Here is a 15,783-nt window from a genome sequence, read left to right on the forward strand (position 1 = left end):
CGTTTGCAGGGAATAAATCACGATGCAGCCGATAGTTGCGATGGGAGTTATCGACAGAGCTATGTAAATTACTACTTTTTATTATAGTTTTATCAAATAAATGCAAAATGGATATCTGCCGCCTCTGTTTGCGCGGAGTGAGCGGCGCCCAGATGTGTCTACAGATCTTCGATGTGGACTCGGGCGAAAGCAAGGTTGCGGAGGTGCTGCGCCAACATTTCTGGTTCGAGGTAAGCTGCTGCCCTCCACCCACTTTTGTGCCTGGGAATCTTTTTTTACCACCATCTCATCTCCGGCACGCATCCAGGTACTGCCCAACGACGAGATATCCAAGGTTATCTGCAACGTCTGCTGGACGCAGGTGTCCGAGTTCCATCAGTTCTACGTGTCCATACAGGAGGCCCAGGTGATATACGCCACCACCTCAAAGTTCAAGCAGGATCCGGAGATGGTTAACACCTCTTGGCCAGAGGAGGTGCTCATGCCGGCTGACGTTCTCGCGGTGGACAACGATGTCAGTGCCCAGCTGAATGTGAATCCCCTCGACGAATTGGATCTGAGCCAGCCCATGTCACCGGAAGACAGCAAGGTGGGCATCAAAACCGAGCGACAGTCACCCGACATGGAATTCCCCTTTGAGGATGCCACCAATGAACAGGATGAGGATTACGAGGAGGAAGAGGATGAGGATCCCGACGACCTGATCGTCACCCGAAGTGGACGCAAACGTAAACGGGAGGTGGCCAAGACGGCAAAAACGAAAAGAGGAACGGTTGCGCTAGGCAGAAAAGGCAAGGATAAGATTGTGGCCAAGCGGGGACCGCAAAAGAGAATATTTAAAATGGAACGTCTGCCACCATTCTGCAAAGAAGACGAGGAACTAATCAAGCGCTACATAGTCATGGGCTGCGAGCTGTGCATATTCCTGGCCGAGGACTTCGACGGCATCCGCGAGCACTTTAAGGATAAGCATCCGGACGAGAGGCCCTACATCAAGTGCTGCGGCCGCAAGCTCAACAAACGCTGCCTCATCCAGGAGCATGCGAGAAGGCATGAGAATCCCGAATACATCAAGTGGGTCTCTCTTACCATACCCAAGCCAAAATGGTTTGATAGTGAGCTTTCTTTTTCAACAGATGCAAGGACTGCGGAAAGGTGTTCGCCAATTCCAGCGTACTGCGTGCCCACTGGCTGGTCCACCATGTTCCAGATGAGGAGTGCGACTTCCAGTGCGAGGACTGCGGCAAACGCTTCTCGCGGCGCAACCTGCTAGAGCTGCACAAGGGCTCCCATGTGCCCGTCAACGAGCGCAAGTTCATCTGTCCGCAGTGCCCCAAACACAATGCGTGAGTGTCGCTAGCTAAATCGCAGTGTGTCCAATGCTAACCGCTCTTCTTTCGTACCATAGTTTTGCCACGGAGTACCACATGCAGGTCCACATCAGCATGCAGCATCGCAAGGCGGCTAATATCTGTCATGTGTGCGGCAAGAAGATCAAGGACAAGGCGGTCTTCGAGAAGCACGTTCGCCTGCATTTCGAGGAGAGTGGACCACGCATCAAGTGCCCGCGTCCGGACTGCGAGAGCTGGCTGAAGGACGAGGACAATCTCAAGCAGCATTTGAGGCGCCACAACGACGAGGGCAAACTATTTATATGCTCAGAGTGTGGCAAGAGCTGCAAGAACTCCCGTGCACTGATCGGTCACAAGCGTTATTCCCACTCGAATGTGATCTACACCTGCGAGCAGTGTGGCAAAACCTTCAAGAAGGACATCAGCCTTAAGGTTAGATATTAACCTCAAAATATAATACAAATATTAATATTAATATGATTGGTGGTTTCAGGAGCATATGGCACAGCACACCGGCGAGCCACTCTACAAGTGTCCCTTCTGTCCCCGCACCTTCAACTCGAACGCCAACATGCACTCTCACAAGAAGAAAATGCATCCGGTGGAGTGGGACATATGGCGAAAGACCAAGACGGGGAGCTCCCAGAAGGTCCTGCCCAGTGCCCAAGTGGCGCAGATGTTCAGGGACGATGCCGATGCCGCAGCTATTGCCAATGACTACTCGGGTTAGGCCCGGGAACGCTTAAGGAAATCGATTTGCGGAAGCATTGCTTAGTTTTTGATTGACCTTTGTTTGAAAACAAAATATATATAATAGGAATTATTTGAAAGTCTGCGCTTTTCCTTGTCATATTTCTGGGTTCTTTACTTATTACCTTTTGCCAACTTTTTGAAATTGAAATGTTCCATTTAGCTTCAGTTATTCAAAATTGGTTTTGAAAAAAGCGCGATTAAAATTTACAACAGTCGCAGTGAGAATGTGTTGAATTTCCCAATAGGATCTATTGGCAGGTTGTGGTACCTGCTAAGTGTGTAACGATAGCCTGGTCACACTGCCAGAAGCAACAATAATAGAAAACAGTCTGCGTGGACAAACATTGATTAAAAATGAATGTAAGCATATTATTAACAAAATCCTGGTGAAATTTACGCTCACCAGCACATTATTTGTTGGCGCCCTGCAGGAGTCGGAGATCCCCATCGACATACACACGCTGAAGCTGCAGGACTGGCTGATCAGCCGAAGGATTGTGCCCAAGAATGTCCAGCAGGAGATTAGGGAGATCCACAAGAAGATCAGCAACGCCTTGCAGGACATGCCCTCCAATGAGCAGCTCATTAAGCTGTTGGCCCGGACAAGTAGGTGCCCAGTGCCACAAAAGTCAGTCCCACTAATGTGTCCCACTCCTTCCAGACATCAACTACTACCATGTGAAGGAGATCATTGAGATCCTCAAGCAGACCGAAAAGGATACGAAGAGCGTGTTTGGCACCTACGGCAGCCAGCGCATGAAGGACTGGCAGGAGATAAGCCGCCTGTACGAAAAAAATGCCACCTACCTGGCCGAAACGGCTCAGATCTTTGTGCGGAATGTGAACTACGAGATACCCGGAGTGCGCAAGCAGATGGCCAAGCTGGAGCAGCAGGCGGACGAGAGCCAGAAGCGGGCCCACGATCTGAACAAGCCGGAGACCCAACTGCTGGCCGAGCACTCGGCTCTGCTGGAGCAACTGGGCGTCAAGGGCGACAACCTGCATGCGGAGTTCGTCCAGGTTCTAGCTGGACTGCCGGAGCTGTACGCCAAATCCCTAGTGGACATTGCCAAGATTCAGCCGGGCATCGATTTATACGCCGAGATCAGCGGTAACAAGCAGGCGCTGCCCATTCTGAACCACCTGGTGGAGTTCGGCAACACCACCGTGTACCAGTACATCCACAAGGAAGCTCCCTTGGCCGTCGAGGAGCCGCCCATTCGGCTAAACCTCAGCGAAGGCATCGCCAGCAAGGAGGATAATGTTGTTGCTGAGATTGACTTCGGAACGGACGACAACGGCGGAACTTCCTCGACCGTTTCGGCTGAGATAATCGACTATGGGGACTTTGGCAGCGGCGACTTGCCGGAAAACGACGGCGGCAACATCGACTGGGGCATAGAAAGTGCTCCCACCGATGCGGTGGAAATCAACTTTGACATTCCCGTCGAGGAGTACGGAATCGTAGTGGAAGGCACTGGCATGGATGGCGGCACTGCCAAGGGTAAGTTCACTGTGCACTTTCATTTGATAGAGTAGTGGTTAATGGTTAATGGTTTCTCGTTGCAGGTGATCAGGCCTACACTCTGCTGGACTCGCCCAACTATCGCGATCGCTTCCTGGACGAAATTTACGAACTGGAGTCCTTCCTGCGCATGCGTATCTATGAACTCAAGCAGCTGGAATCCTCCAGCGATATCATGTTCTCCCTCATGGACAACATTGCCACCCACGATGTGGAGAGCATCAGAAAGATACTCGGATCCGTGGAGAAAATAATCCAGCAGACTGCCGACGAGCAGACGCGGCACCTCTTCCAACTGAAGCATTCCCCCAAGTATGCCAATCTGCTGGCCACCAAGCTGCAGCAGATGACAAAGGCCGTGGAGAAGTTGCGAGCCACGCGGGAGACGCTCAAGACGCGGACCATCGAGCTGCGGGAACAGCGACAGGAGCTCAATCCCGTCCTGGAGGAGCTGATTGCCCAGACGCGCACTCTGCAGTCGCACATCGAGAAGGATATATCCAAGCGCTATAAGAACCGGGTGGTTAATTTGATGGGTGGTGTTAATTAATGTGACGTGTTGGATGTTTGTTAAATAAACTGAAAAATGGGCAGGACAAAGATGGTTTTGTAAATTTTTTAAAAGAAGTTTATTTTTATTTTGCTATTTTTATTAAATATACAAATTTTATTTATATTGTGTTCTTTCTTTTAATTGCCATTTTGCTTCTTTTTTTGTATCCAGAATACAAACCTAATCATAGTGAAGTTTGTTGATTTCATTTTTTTGTTTTTGTTTTCTGTTTCTTTTTTTTTGTTGCTTTTGTTTTGTTCATAAAAGTATGCTTACACAGTTAACGTTTTAAACTTTCACTTAAATATACATTTCTTATGTTGCTGAATTTTAATAATGTGTAAAACAAGAACAACGCTGTGATTAACTTAAATGTTTTCGGGGACCTGTCATGAATATAAGGAAATTCATCGAAGAGAAATATTGAATAAACCGGATGTAGTTTTAGAATAAGGGAGCTTTAAAAAAAATCGGAAATGCTATTAGAGTAGCTATACAAGGTTTGGGTGTAAAAAGCCACAAAATGTCGGGGTATACATTGGGATATCAACTAGACTTAGGCACTAATCTAACAAAAGTGTGGCTGGCGGTAATCAGCAGAAAGGCTTCGTAAGTATAATCAATTCGTTAACTAAATAGAAAATAACAAGCACTATCGAAAATACAATTACATAATTATACGGGGAAGATGCCTCATGATATGGTTACAACTTTGTGTGGTCAAAGCGTCGTGTACTTTTTGTTTTTTGTATCATCTCCGTTTGTGATGCATGACCCGAATAAAATCAATCATCTACAACTTAGGGGTCTCCCGAGGTTTACATAGATATCATGTGTACGGATATAATGTTGGATTGTTTTGATTTGATTATACATAAACGCACGCGTATTTGTGGGGCGTTGCATTCATAACTCGTATGGTAAATGGTAAATAAGCATAAGATTTGTTCGAAAGTTGCTTGTGGTTGTGGTCTTCAATTATTGTAGTTGCTTAGCCTAATATATATGATTCATATAATTTATATATATATTTATTATTTATAGGTTTTAATTTAATTCTTGCTCTCGCCTCGCTTAGGTGCTACTATGTATATGTCTGAATTTAATTATGTATACATGCTTCTATTTATTTGATGTATTTTGTAAATGATTACTTTTATACACGTATCATAGCGCCGGTCGGATTAGATATTCTGAGCTCTTTCCGCTCTAATCTTTATATTATTGCTCTTAATTTCAAAAACAAAATCTGTGTGGGCTGCCCTATCTACAACTCCTCGCGTTCCCCATTTCCACACATCCACCTTCCCGTCCCGTCTCCCCTTAACTTACAATCTAAACGAACTTGTTCCGTATTCCGTTTCCTGTTTTCGGTTGTTTCTTCAATGAAAAACATCGCCTCTCTTGGCTGGCTCCGTCCACCAGCGGTGGTGGTGAAGGTGATTCGGCTGCTGGGCTTGCTGCTGATGTTGCTTCGACTGTCAATCGTTCTTCACTGGGTGGTAGTAGATTAGATCCGGTTGTTGGCCATGCGGCGGCATTTGCTGCATCATGCCACCCATCATGGGCGGCAGCACGCCCTTGCTATCGTCTCCCAGCATCGGATAGCCCACGCCCACGCCTACGCCCACTCCGACACCGACTCCAACTCCCGTGCGATCGTACACATTGCTATGGGGCGCTGGCGGGGGTAAGAGGTGCGGATGCAGTGGCTGCTGCTGTTGCGCCTGCAGGCCGTGTGGGTGGTAGGGTTGAAAGCTGTTTTGTTTCTGCTGCTCGCTGACCAGTTGGTCACTCAAGTGCTGGTCGTAGGCGCCTCCGTAAACGCCGCCTCCACTGCGCATCAAACCGCTGCCATATCCTCCGGCACTGTGATGTTGCTGCTGCGCCGCCTGCTGCTGCTGTTGGGCTGACGGCGTTTGTTGCTGCTGCATCAAGTCGAAGTTGTACTCCATTGGCGCGGGATTTGTGTCAATGAGATTCGTTAGAATGCTACCGATGTTGTTGTAGTTGTGGGGATCACTTGAGTTTGCCTGGCCTTGGGCCTGTTGCTGCTGTTGTTGTTGTTGCTGCTGCGCCGCTTGCTGCTGCTGTTGTTGTTGTGGTTGTTGCTGCTGTGAAGACTGGCTAAAAGCAGGCGCCGGCCACATATGCTGGAAGCTCATCAGATCACCGGCAAGGGTTGGATCTGGTTGTTGCGGTTGTGGGTGTTGCTGCTGCTGCTGCTGGGGTTTGCTTACTGCTTGCTGCTGCTGCTGTTGTTGCGGAGATGGCGGCACATTCATTGGAAGACCTAGGAACTCGGCCGATTCCACAATATAAAATTTGTTATCCTTGAGCTCAACCTGTTGATTGTTCGGCGGATTTCCAAAGTTCATGTTACCCCAGGAGTCGGTAGCCTGTTGCTGCAGGAACTGCTGCTGATGTTGTTGTGGTTGCTGTTGTTGTTGTTGTTGTACTGGAGCTGGTTGAGGCGACTGCAGTCTCGCATGCTGATGTTGTGGGGAATGCGATGGTTGCTGGTGCTGCTGCTGAAGTTGCTGGGCTGCAGGATGATGGTGAAGCGGCGAGCGCTGGTTGTGGCGATGTTGCTGTTGCATCATCAGCTGGTGTTGATGGTGCATTGGCGGCATGTGGTGAGGAGAGCTAAAGTGCTGTTGGGGCTGCTGTTGCTGCAGCTGCGAAGGATGCGGCGGATGTGGACTCTGGGGCGTGTGACTTCTCATGTGCTGCTGTTGTTGGGCGAGATGATGTTGTTGCTGCTGCTGGGGCTGCTGCTGTTGCTGCTGCTGTTGTTGCTGATACTGGCTAATCAGTTGATGCTGCTGATAGGCACCAGCTGCTGGATTGGACTCAAAGTGAAATTGTCCATCCTGCCCGAAACTATTCATCCGTTGCATATGTAGTTCTCCGGGTGCAACTCGTGACTGTGGCGGTGCCTGCTGCTGCTGTTGTTGTTGCTGCGGCGGTGGCGGCGTTGGATGTTGCTGATGCAAGGCATTTTGGGGCTGCTGCTGTCCTGGCTGCTGTTTCTCCGCATTAAAGCTCTGATTGTATATGGAATTCTGCTGAGATTCGCTCGTCGACACCGAATGCTGTGACGTGGACGCCGTGGAGGACTGCGAGCTGTTGCTGCTAACCATGGCCGCATTGAATTGATCCTGTTGCAGGCATCCCGGAGTAGTAGATACCGGCGGTGGCGGCGTCGGCGTTGCTGCGGAACCCTTCTGTTGCTGGGAGGATGCTGCTGCTGCTGCGGCGGCTGCCGCCTGCGCTTTTGCCTTGCTGGTTACTGCCTTTTTGCTTGCTTTCACAGGCGGTGGACCCGGCATGTCCGGTAAGCTAGCCATATCTGCTGGACAGGAGAAAAGTTAAAAATGGTTGTAAATTGTATGTAAGGTCCTGCACAAGCTTACCTTCTTCGCTTGCTTTGGGAAAGCGCTGCTTTCCCTTCTTAGGAGGAGGTGGCTCGTTTCCGTGCATTGTCTGCTTGTGGCGCACCAGGTGCGTTTTCCATTTGAAGGTCTGCAAAGGTATCACGATAAATTATTATGTTGGTCAAGCTTAGAGGTTACCTGATAGACTTACCTGATCGCAATAGTTGCAGCAGTGCGGCCTTTCCTCCGAGTGCGACGGCAGGTGCCGCTGCAGCGACTTGGCCGATCCGAAGCGCTTGCCGCACAGCGTGCATTTGCACTCGGACACGTCAACGTGGGCGTTGCTGTAGTGCTCCTTGAGCGCGGGATATGTGAAGTAGGACGAGCCGCACAGATCGCACACGTAGGGTCGTTTGATCTCAGTATGCAGCTGGACGTGCCGCTCCAGGTTGGCTTTCAGCGTGAAGCGGTTATGGCAAATGTGGCACTCAAAGAAGTTGTCGCGCTTGTGCACACGAATAATGTGCTGGTACAGGGCATTCTTCGACTGGAACTCCTCGCCGCACACCTCGCAGATAGCCCCGTCCGCCTTGTGGCCCGTCTCCTCGAAGTGTTGCTGCAGTTTCTTTTGCGGAAACTTAAGACCGCACTCTCCGCAGGGAAAGGCTGCAAATGAAACAGATGTTAGATCACAAATAAATAGACTGTAGGCTGAGCTGATGCTTATTCCTAACTCCAGCCGAGAACTTGGTGAAATTTACATTCACGTCGACTCACTTTTGATTTCCTTCTTATTGTGCGACTCCACGTGGGCGTGGAACTGCTGTTTGCGTGAGTACGACTCTCCGCACGTCTCGCACACAAACGGAAACTCCTTTACATGCATGGTCCGGTTGTGGTGGATTATTTCCTAGAAAAATATTGAAGAATCTTAGTAGTCATTCACCAATCTTTCGCTTGTAATATGGCACGTTACCTCTAGCGTGTTCCCGTTGCGCTGACCGCAATCGTGGCAGTACCCCGGATGCATTTTGTAGTGGTCCAGTAGGGACTTGCGCTTGCGGTAGGACTTTGGGCAGAGAAGGCAGTTGTAGCTGGGTTTATCCTTTTTGCTACCGGGCGTCTGTCCACCGCTGCCTCCACTTCCGCTGCCGTGCTGCGATGGTGGTGCCTGAAGGGATGTGCTGCTACTGCTGCCGCCATCTATTAGTTGTTGCTTGGCCGCGTCCAATTCGTCCAGGTCGTGGTCCAGATCGTCGTCATCCTCATCCGCCGACAGGTCATTGTCGTCCAGCTCGAGGGAGGAGTTAAGCTGGCCACTCACAGCAGGTGAGTCGCCCAGATTCGACAAGGCAGCCAGAGCCGGCATTTGACGACTGTTCATCATTGAGGCTCCGTGTTGCGGGAAATCCTCCGGCATCATCATCATCTGGCGCTGCTGGTGCGGCATACCCACATGCTGCTGCTGCTGCTGCTGCTGCTGGTGCATCATGCCACCCATCATAGACAGGGGATTATTGCTCGAGTTGTAGTGCTTTTGTTGCTGATGAAGCTGGCTGGCGAGGCTCGAACTACCGCCCTGCATGATGGCGTTGGCTGTCCCATGAGCCCCCTGCCCACTCTTTAAATCCCTGTTCTCCATGGGCATGGACATGGGCATGTGGTCTGATGGTTTCATCGACGCTGCCAACTGATTCTGCGCCTGTGGCGTCAATTGTGGGCGGTGTTGACCGACATTGTTGTTGTTATTGTTATTGTTGCTGATGCTATTGCTTGACGTAAGGCCGTTGATCACAAGATTTGCGCTGCTGCTGCTACTTCTGCAAGCAAAGAAAACCACAGATCTATTAGTATAATATTTATGGATATAATAACATTAAATCTGTACTTACAGGTGATGCGAATGATGACTATTGTTCTCCAGGATCACCCCGCTGATGCCATTCCCATTACCAGCGCTCCCACTTCCGCTGCTGCTACTGTTGCTGCTATGTCCACTGGCACTGTTCATACTGCCGGCGCCAGCAAGCATGTCATCGATCTCGGGTTCCATCTCGAGACCATCGATCAGACGCCCAGCGCCTACACCCTCGTCAATGAACTCCTCAAACTTCATAATCTCTTGGGCAGCCGACGACAGCTGCGATTCCGTTTCCGACTCCAATTCGGAGTCGCCAAACGAGATGGCCGGCAGTTGCTCATGCCGCTGAATCTCCTCCATATGCTGCTGCTGAATATCCTCCAGCTGCTGCTGTTGTTCTTGCTCCTGCTGGATCTCTTCCTGATTCTGCAGCTGCTCCTGCTGGTGCTGACACTCCTCTTCGCTTTGAATCTCGCTCTGCTCCATTAGGATTACAAGCTGGCGACGTTCCCGCTGACGGCGCCACTCCTCCAGCCGCTGTTCCCGCAGCTCCTTGAGGACCCGCGTCGAGGGCGTGGAGCCCAGCAAGCGTCCATTAACAACAAAATTCTCGTAGAACTGCCGCAGAAACGGCTTGTGGTGCTGACTGAGCGCCAGGCGGAGCAGAGCCCGGAACTGGGCCTTAAAGGCCCGCTCGCTGAACTCGCCGGTGCTGTGGTGATACCGCATCGTATACTGGCTGTCCTCGTGGAAGACGTAGCCATCGCCCAACTGGCCGCGCTCCTCTTTCCGTCGCACACTCGACACGGTCATGTGCATGTTGTTGGTGCGCTTTCGCTTGACCAGCTTGCCGTCACTGCTGTTGCTGTTGGCCTCCTCATCCCCGTCCAGCTGGTCCTCATCCTCGAATGTGGCAGCATACTTCCGCTTGACCAGCAGCGAAACTCCGGACTGGATCAGCTCCAGCGGATCGCCAGGGCCCAGGGCCAGGGCGTCCACATTGTTGCCGGTGTGGAACTGCAGGGATGACGAGTTCTGCGTGTCTGCATCGTCGAGAAAGTCCTCCTCCTCCTCCTCGAGGCACAGGAACTCCTCTTTGCAGGGGATCTTCTCGAAATTCTGGTTCAGATCCGTTGAACCCGCCTCCTCCTCATCGTTCTCTCGCTTGATCTCCGCCTCGCAACCGATGCCCGGTTCCTTCTTCTCCTTCTTGGTGGTCAGCAGCAGCTGGAGCTGCTTCGTCCTCGCTAGCTCGTGTTGCTGCGTCTTGCCTCCTGTCCCGCCATTGTCATTGGCCGCAGCTATGTGACTGAACAGATTCCTAACGACTTGGTCGCAGGCCTCCGGGTACTTGCACTTAAGCGTCTGCAGCAAGAATTGAATAGCATCGCACCGCAATGCCGTGTTGAGGCTGTCCAGTAGATTTAGTGATTGATCCACCTGGAAAATAATAGGTGACGTGAGAAATGCGATATTTAAGATCTTACATATGTATATGAATGGTGAGTAATGTTAAACATGCATCTTTAATTTAACATTAGGATTTTTTGATTGCATTGTAATTTATAAATCCCAAATGGCCGCTTTAAGCCCACGGTGCCTAAATTATTGCGCTAGAGGAAAATAAATTACCAACTTCCGCTTCAAGCCGCCCATTTCCATTTCCACGGAGAAAACAACAAGAACCGGAATGTGGTGGGTGGGAGGTACTGGGTTGCGGCAGGGTTGCCACCTTAGTACGGGAGATTTGTTAGTTCCGCTAAAGACCCAATTAGAATCTTCATTTGTTTCAATTAAATGGCAAAACTCTCTCGCAGAGCGCACGCTGATGGAAATAACTGTCGTCAAACGCAATTACTGATTATTATTTTCCAAACAATTTAATGCAATTAGAGTGGAAGAGAGGATGCGGGACGGAAGGGGAAGTAAGAGAGAGCGCGCGCGCTTCAATGAAACGTAGACAGCACGGCGACAGCGACGCTTACTGCGCTGCCCGCGCAAGCGATTAGCACTAACACAGCGACACACAGTAAAACAAGAGCGAGCGAAGATGGCGAAAAATAGTGAAGAAAAACAAAAACAGCAAAAGCAACAGCAACAGCGGAGGCCGAAGAAGAAGCAGAGAAATTAAAACAGCGCACAATTTGTGCTACTTTTCCCCATTCCACAATGTTGCTATTATGTATATATGTACACCGTTTGTGTGCCTGTGTATTTGCAGCGATTTGTAGTTGTTACAAACACAATGTGGGGCTGCTCTCCGCCCGCTCTCCTCGCGCAACCCATCCACCCACTGTGCGAGAGTGAGAGGACAACAGTGGAGAGGAGACGAAGTGGGTGGGTGGGGTGTAGTGGTAGGGAACTTAAAGTAAACGAAGACGCAGATCTTTAAATACCCTACCGATCGTACTGATTTATTTTGGTAGGGCAGTACCCTCCAAACTTATTTCCAAAAGTCCATAAATTATAGGACCTTTACATAAGAAAATTAATAAATATGTACATGAATTCATTTTTTATAGAACCTTATTTTACTGCTCTAATCTACCAATGTAGAGAACTTCATTAATGGAAGTGTATTTCAGCTTCGGCCGGCCAAACCATATATATTTTGTTGTTTTTTATTTGTCTTATATCATATATCAAATAGTTGGTACACAAACACTTTTGACAGAACTTCACAAGTTGTTTTCGCAAGATAATAAACGTTCGCTGATAGATATTATTATAATAATTCATTGTTTCACTTAACAGTTGTATATGACATTGTTTTATAATATTTATCATGTATTTATATTCCTATTTAAATAAATTAAATTGTAGTGGCTAGGTAGTCTTCATGGCCTTTATATTAGTGTATATGATATGTTACTTTCTCTGAGTCAAACCGCTTTTAATCAATCAAGTTTTTATGGAAACAAAACGGTAGTTCTTGGACAAAAGGTTTCTTAGTCTGCTAAACGATGGTAACAATTTATTTTCCCCATTCTATCTGTGTGGCAACGCTGGGCTGTGCGTTTTAGTTGTCAATAAAGTTGCTGTAAATTTAGATTGCAGATAACACAAACTAACAAACACAACCACGCGCACATGTGCATGTAAGCATGTCTAAACTTTTATTATAAACTTAATTCGTTTGTTTTCTTAGTGGGGCAAGCGGAGCGCGGGAGAGAGCCCGAAAGTTGGGCTGAAAGAGAAAGAGAGCTTGGGTACGAGCAATGCAAGAGTAAAGCAAATGCCATATTTAATTAGAATTTTTTTTGTGTTCTAATTAAATGTTAGTTGGTGTACGAGTATGTGCGGGTGTATTTGTGTGCTCTATGCTCGCATCTGTGTGCATGTGTTTATGAGAACTAAAAATAACCGAGTAGTAGATATTTTGTCTGGATCGCTTTTTTTTTGGAGATATCCCTTGCAGGGTGTGGGCTATTCGATAAACGAGCATGCCCTCCTTCTCGATTTATTCAGCCTTTGTTGCTGCCCAGAAATATTTAGTTCGTTTGCAATTGTTATGTACCTGTTCATTTCTCACATAAAGACCCAAAGAGCTATCTTCGAAATACTTATGTACGTACACGTGAGCACATCTACACTAACACGTACTTACGGTGCTCGGATGGATGAACCGTTATGGGGGGCAGGTGGACGGAGGAATGACGTTGGCTGCATTTTTAGCAAAATTTATGTTATACATTTAGTGCTTGCCATCTCCCTCTCGCCCACACACACATACTCACACCGAAGCTCTCAAAGTGGAACTCATGCACACGTACATATGTCTCTACATACATACGTAAGTCCAAATAGTTGTACTAATCAAATAAAAATAGCATTTACATCGCCCTCTCTTTCCATTCCTTTTTTCAGAGTTTTATTAATGAAATTGGCACAGCAAAACACACTGCAATCAATTCGAGTCCATAAGGAAGGGGTTGGGAAAAGAAAAGGCACTCAATCCATGTCGTAAACTCAATTAAGGGCGATAAAAACTTTAATTGTATTACTGCACAACGAAATTAATTAAGGAGCACAAAGAGTGATTTCAGTGCAGACCAAATGACTATTTTAAATAGCCTCAATTAAGTTCAGTGAAATGTTGAGTTTTAGCTATTCTCTACGAACGAGTGCATTTAAATCGGTAAATTTGAATGCCATTGACCACTTTCTTCCCGCTTAATTGCAATAAAATACTTGCTCCACTGTGCAGTGCTGTTTACTATTCTTCTTCTTCCACTTGTGCTTTGCTTCGTACGTTCGTACCCGATTCGCCGTCTCCCTCACGCCTGCATGTGAAATGCCTCGAATTTATATGCATGCAAGAGGGAAAGAGAACTCCCCATTCACTACCCCTCCTCCCGAACGACCAACTACCACTCTCTCCACTTCGCCCCACAAACAACAACAACACACACACACATAGAAAGCGGGAGGGAGAGCGAGAAACACAATCAAATTTTGGATTTTATAGTATTTGTAGTATTAGTATTTATGTAAATGTGCTTTGCTTGTGTGGCCGAAGTAAATGTAAATGTTGTTATAAACTAATAAAAGTAAAAATAAATATTTTCTCGAATATAACGAAGGAAAACAAAACAAAAGTGAATAATAGCAGTGATGAAATGGGTCGAAGAGTGGGGAGTAGCAAAGAGAAGAAAAAGAAAGAGGGAGGGGGTGGGGGAACTACAATTCATTTTAGAGGCAAATAGAAAAAACAAAAATAACATTATGTGGCACTCAACGAAAGGGGAAAGGAAAGGGGGTGGAAGAAAACGAGGAGAAGGAGGAGGCAAATGGAAATGGGAGTGGTATGGGTCTGCCTTTGAATAGGGATAGTGGGAGTGGGCGACGGGAGGAGGTGGGGGCGGGATGGAGCAAAAGACTCGGCGGAAGTTCACACAAACACACAGTATTTATGTGTGTGTGTGTTATTATGGGTGGGTGGAAATTGTGCAAGAAGCGATTGTGGGGGCTCTAAATCAACGGAGCTTTTAAAATAATAAAGCAAAAAGAAATAGGGGGGATTTTTGTGAACCACCCTTCTTCTAAAGCTGGCTACACTGGTCGAAAAAGTATCACAGCTTTGATTTAGATAGTTAGGCCGCCAATTCCCGCTCAAACTCATTAGCTGCGTCTCTTTGTTTACTTCGGGTGCTTCGCTTTTCCAATTGGAGAGCTGAGCGCGATTTGAATGGCGAAAGCAAGAGCAAAACTAAATTCGGATTAATTTTAATCGCAACGACCTTTTCACATTACAGCAACAATAACCACAGCCCCAAACAACAACAGTAGCTAAATATACAACGAAAACAACAATAATAAATGCGACCAGTGCACACTGTACTTCATTTGTTATCTGTCCTCCACCTCCTCCTCTTCTATCAATCTCTCTCTCTTACTCTTTCTCTCTGCCGCTCTCTTCCTTCCCTACGCATTACACGTTGTTTTGCTGCTCTCTCAATTAGACAGTCGCAGTCACACGGAATGTAGACTGCACACACACTTACAAACAGCAGCTGCTGTATGTGTAAGTGATATTGGAATGGTGGAAAAAGTGGGACGGGATGGGGTAATGGTAAACATTATTTAATTACCAGTAATTTAAAATCCAACTGTGTAGTTTTGTTATCCATTTTGTTGTTGGCTTCTGCATTTGGCTGAATTTTATTTATACGTTTCACTCTCTTACACACACATTTGCACTTACACGCGCACAGAATCTCACTCGCTCACACACACCAACACATGCGTGCGTGTTTTTTTTTTTATTATTTCGATTTTTCTTTTAGAGCCTGCTTCGCGTTTCTTCTTGCTTCTTTGCTGTGGCTCAGCTTTTTTTTTGTGTTATTTCATTCTCCTCTCATTTGCTTTTGACTTTTCGTACGTCGCTCTCACTGTATTGACACAACATTGAGAAATTCCCATTGGTTTTTTGCCCCCCTTTTTTTCACATTTTTGCGCCTAATGGGGGGAATTTGCAGATTTTGTTATTGCATAAAGCGAGAGAGCACGGTGAATATTTAACAACCGTGCGCCTATTTAGCTCTAGGCTGCTTGCAACTTTCTGTGGCACACACACACACTCACACGCGCGCTCATTGCCTGTTTGCTGCGTATGAAAAATGGTTTTCCAATCCGTTTTCACCACGCGTTTTGCGCGCACTCTCCAATTACGCATAAGCCCCTTCGTAGAAACCGATTAACCGTTAGTTTAGCAAGTATAATTGAATTTTTTATAACAGCAACAGCAAATAAAAAGCGACGGAATTTTTCTTAAAATGTTTTGTACGGTATTTTTTTAGTGACTGCCCGTCGTTGGCCATTTTTAGCAGCTCTTCGGTGCGAATGGCAATGGCCCTGTTATC

General features: G+C 47.5%; 3 protein-coding genes across 4 annotated transcripts; 2 read left to right on the forward strand and 1 right to left on the reverse strand.

Moving 5' to 3' along the window:
- The first annotated feature begins 25 nt into the window (after nt 1-25).
- Nucleotides 26-2,182, forward strand: LOC6530715 (transcription factor grauzone). The gene is made up of 5 exons (XM_002091570.3): nt 26-230; nt 308-1,074; nt 1,137-1,346; nt 1,409-1,784; nt 1,846-2,182. Exons 1-5 carry the CDS (start codon nt 108-110, stop codon nt 2,080-2,082), a joined length of 1,713 nt encoding a protein of 570 aa, XP_002091606.1. The 5' UTR covers nt 26-107; the 3' UTR covers nt 2,083-2,182.
- A 177-nt stretch (nt 2,183-2,359) lies between these two features.
- Nucleotides 2,360-4,230, forward strand: LOC6530716 (CDK5RAP3-like protein). The gene is made up of 4 exons (XM_002091571.3): nt 2,360-2,465; nt 2,537-2,711; nt 2,767-3,609; nt 3,675-4,230. The coding sequence occupies exons 1-4, from the start codon at nt 2,460-2,462 to the stop codon at nt 4,178-4,180; spliced, it is 1,530 nt and encodes a 509-aa protein (XP_002091607.1). The 5' UTR covers nt 2,360-2,459; the 3' UTR covers nt 4,181-4,230.
- A 200-nt stretch (nt 4,231-4,430) lies between these two features.
- Nucleotides 4,431-15,712, reverse strand: LOC6530717. Of its 2 annotated transcripts, none has more exons than XM_002091572.4 (7): nt 15,013-15,712; nt 9,453-10,861; nt 8,537-9,380; nt 8,338-8,470; nt 7,772-8,226; nt 7,600-7,708; nt 4,431-7,535 (listed from the first exon to the last, which is right to left on the reverse strand). In XM_002091572.4, the coding sequence occupies exons 1-7, from the start codon at nt 15,049-15,051 to the stop codon at nt 5,665-5,667; spliced, it is 4,860 nt and encodes a 1,619-aa protein (XP_002091608.2). In that variant the 5' UTR covers nt 15,052-15,712; the 3' UTR covers nt 4,431-5,664. The 2 variants fall into 2 exon arrangements, with proteins under 2 accessions (XP_002091608.2, XP_015051833.1); XM_015196347.3 differs by having other exon boundaries at nt 4,431-7,538.
- Nucleotides 15,713-15,783: the final 71 nt, after the last annotated feature.

Source organism: Drosophila yakuba, chromosome 2R (genome assembly GCF_016746365.2).
Source record: "Drosophila yakuba strain Tai18E2 chromosome 2R, Prin_Dyak_Tai18E2_2.1, whole genome shotgun sequence".
In the NCBI taxonomy this organism is placed as follows: domain Eukaryota; kingdom Metazoa; phylum Arthropoda; class Insecta; order Diptera; family Drosophilidae; genus Drosophila; species Drosophila yakuba.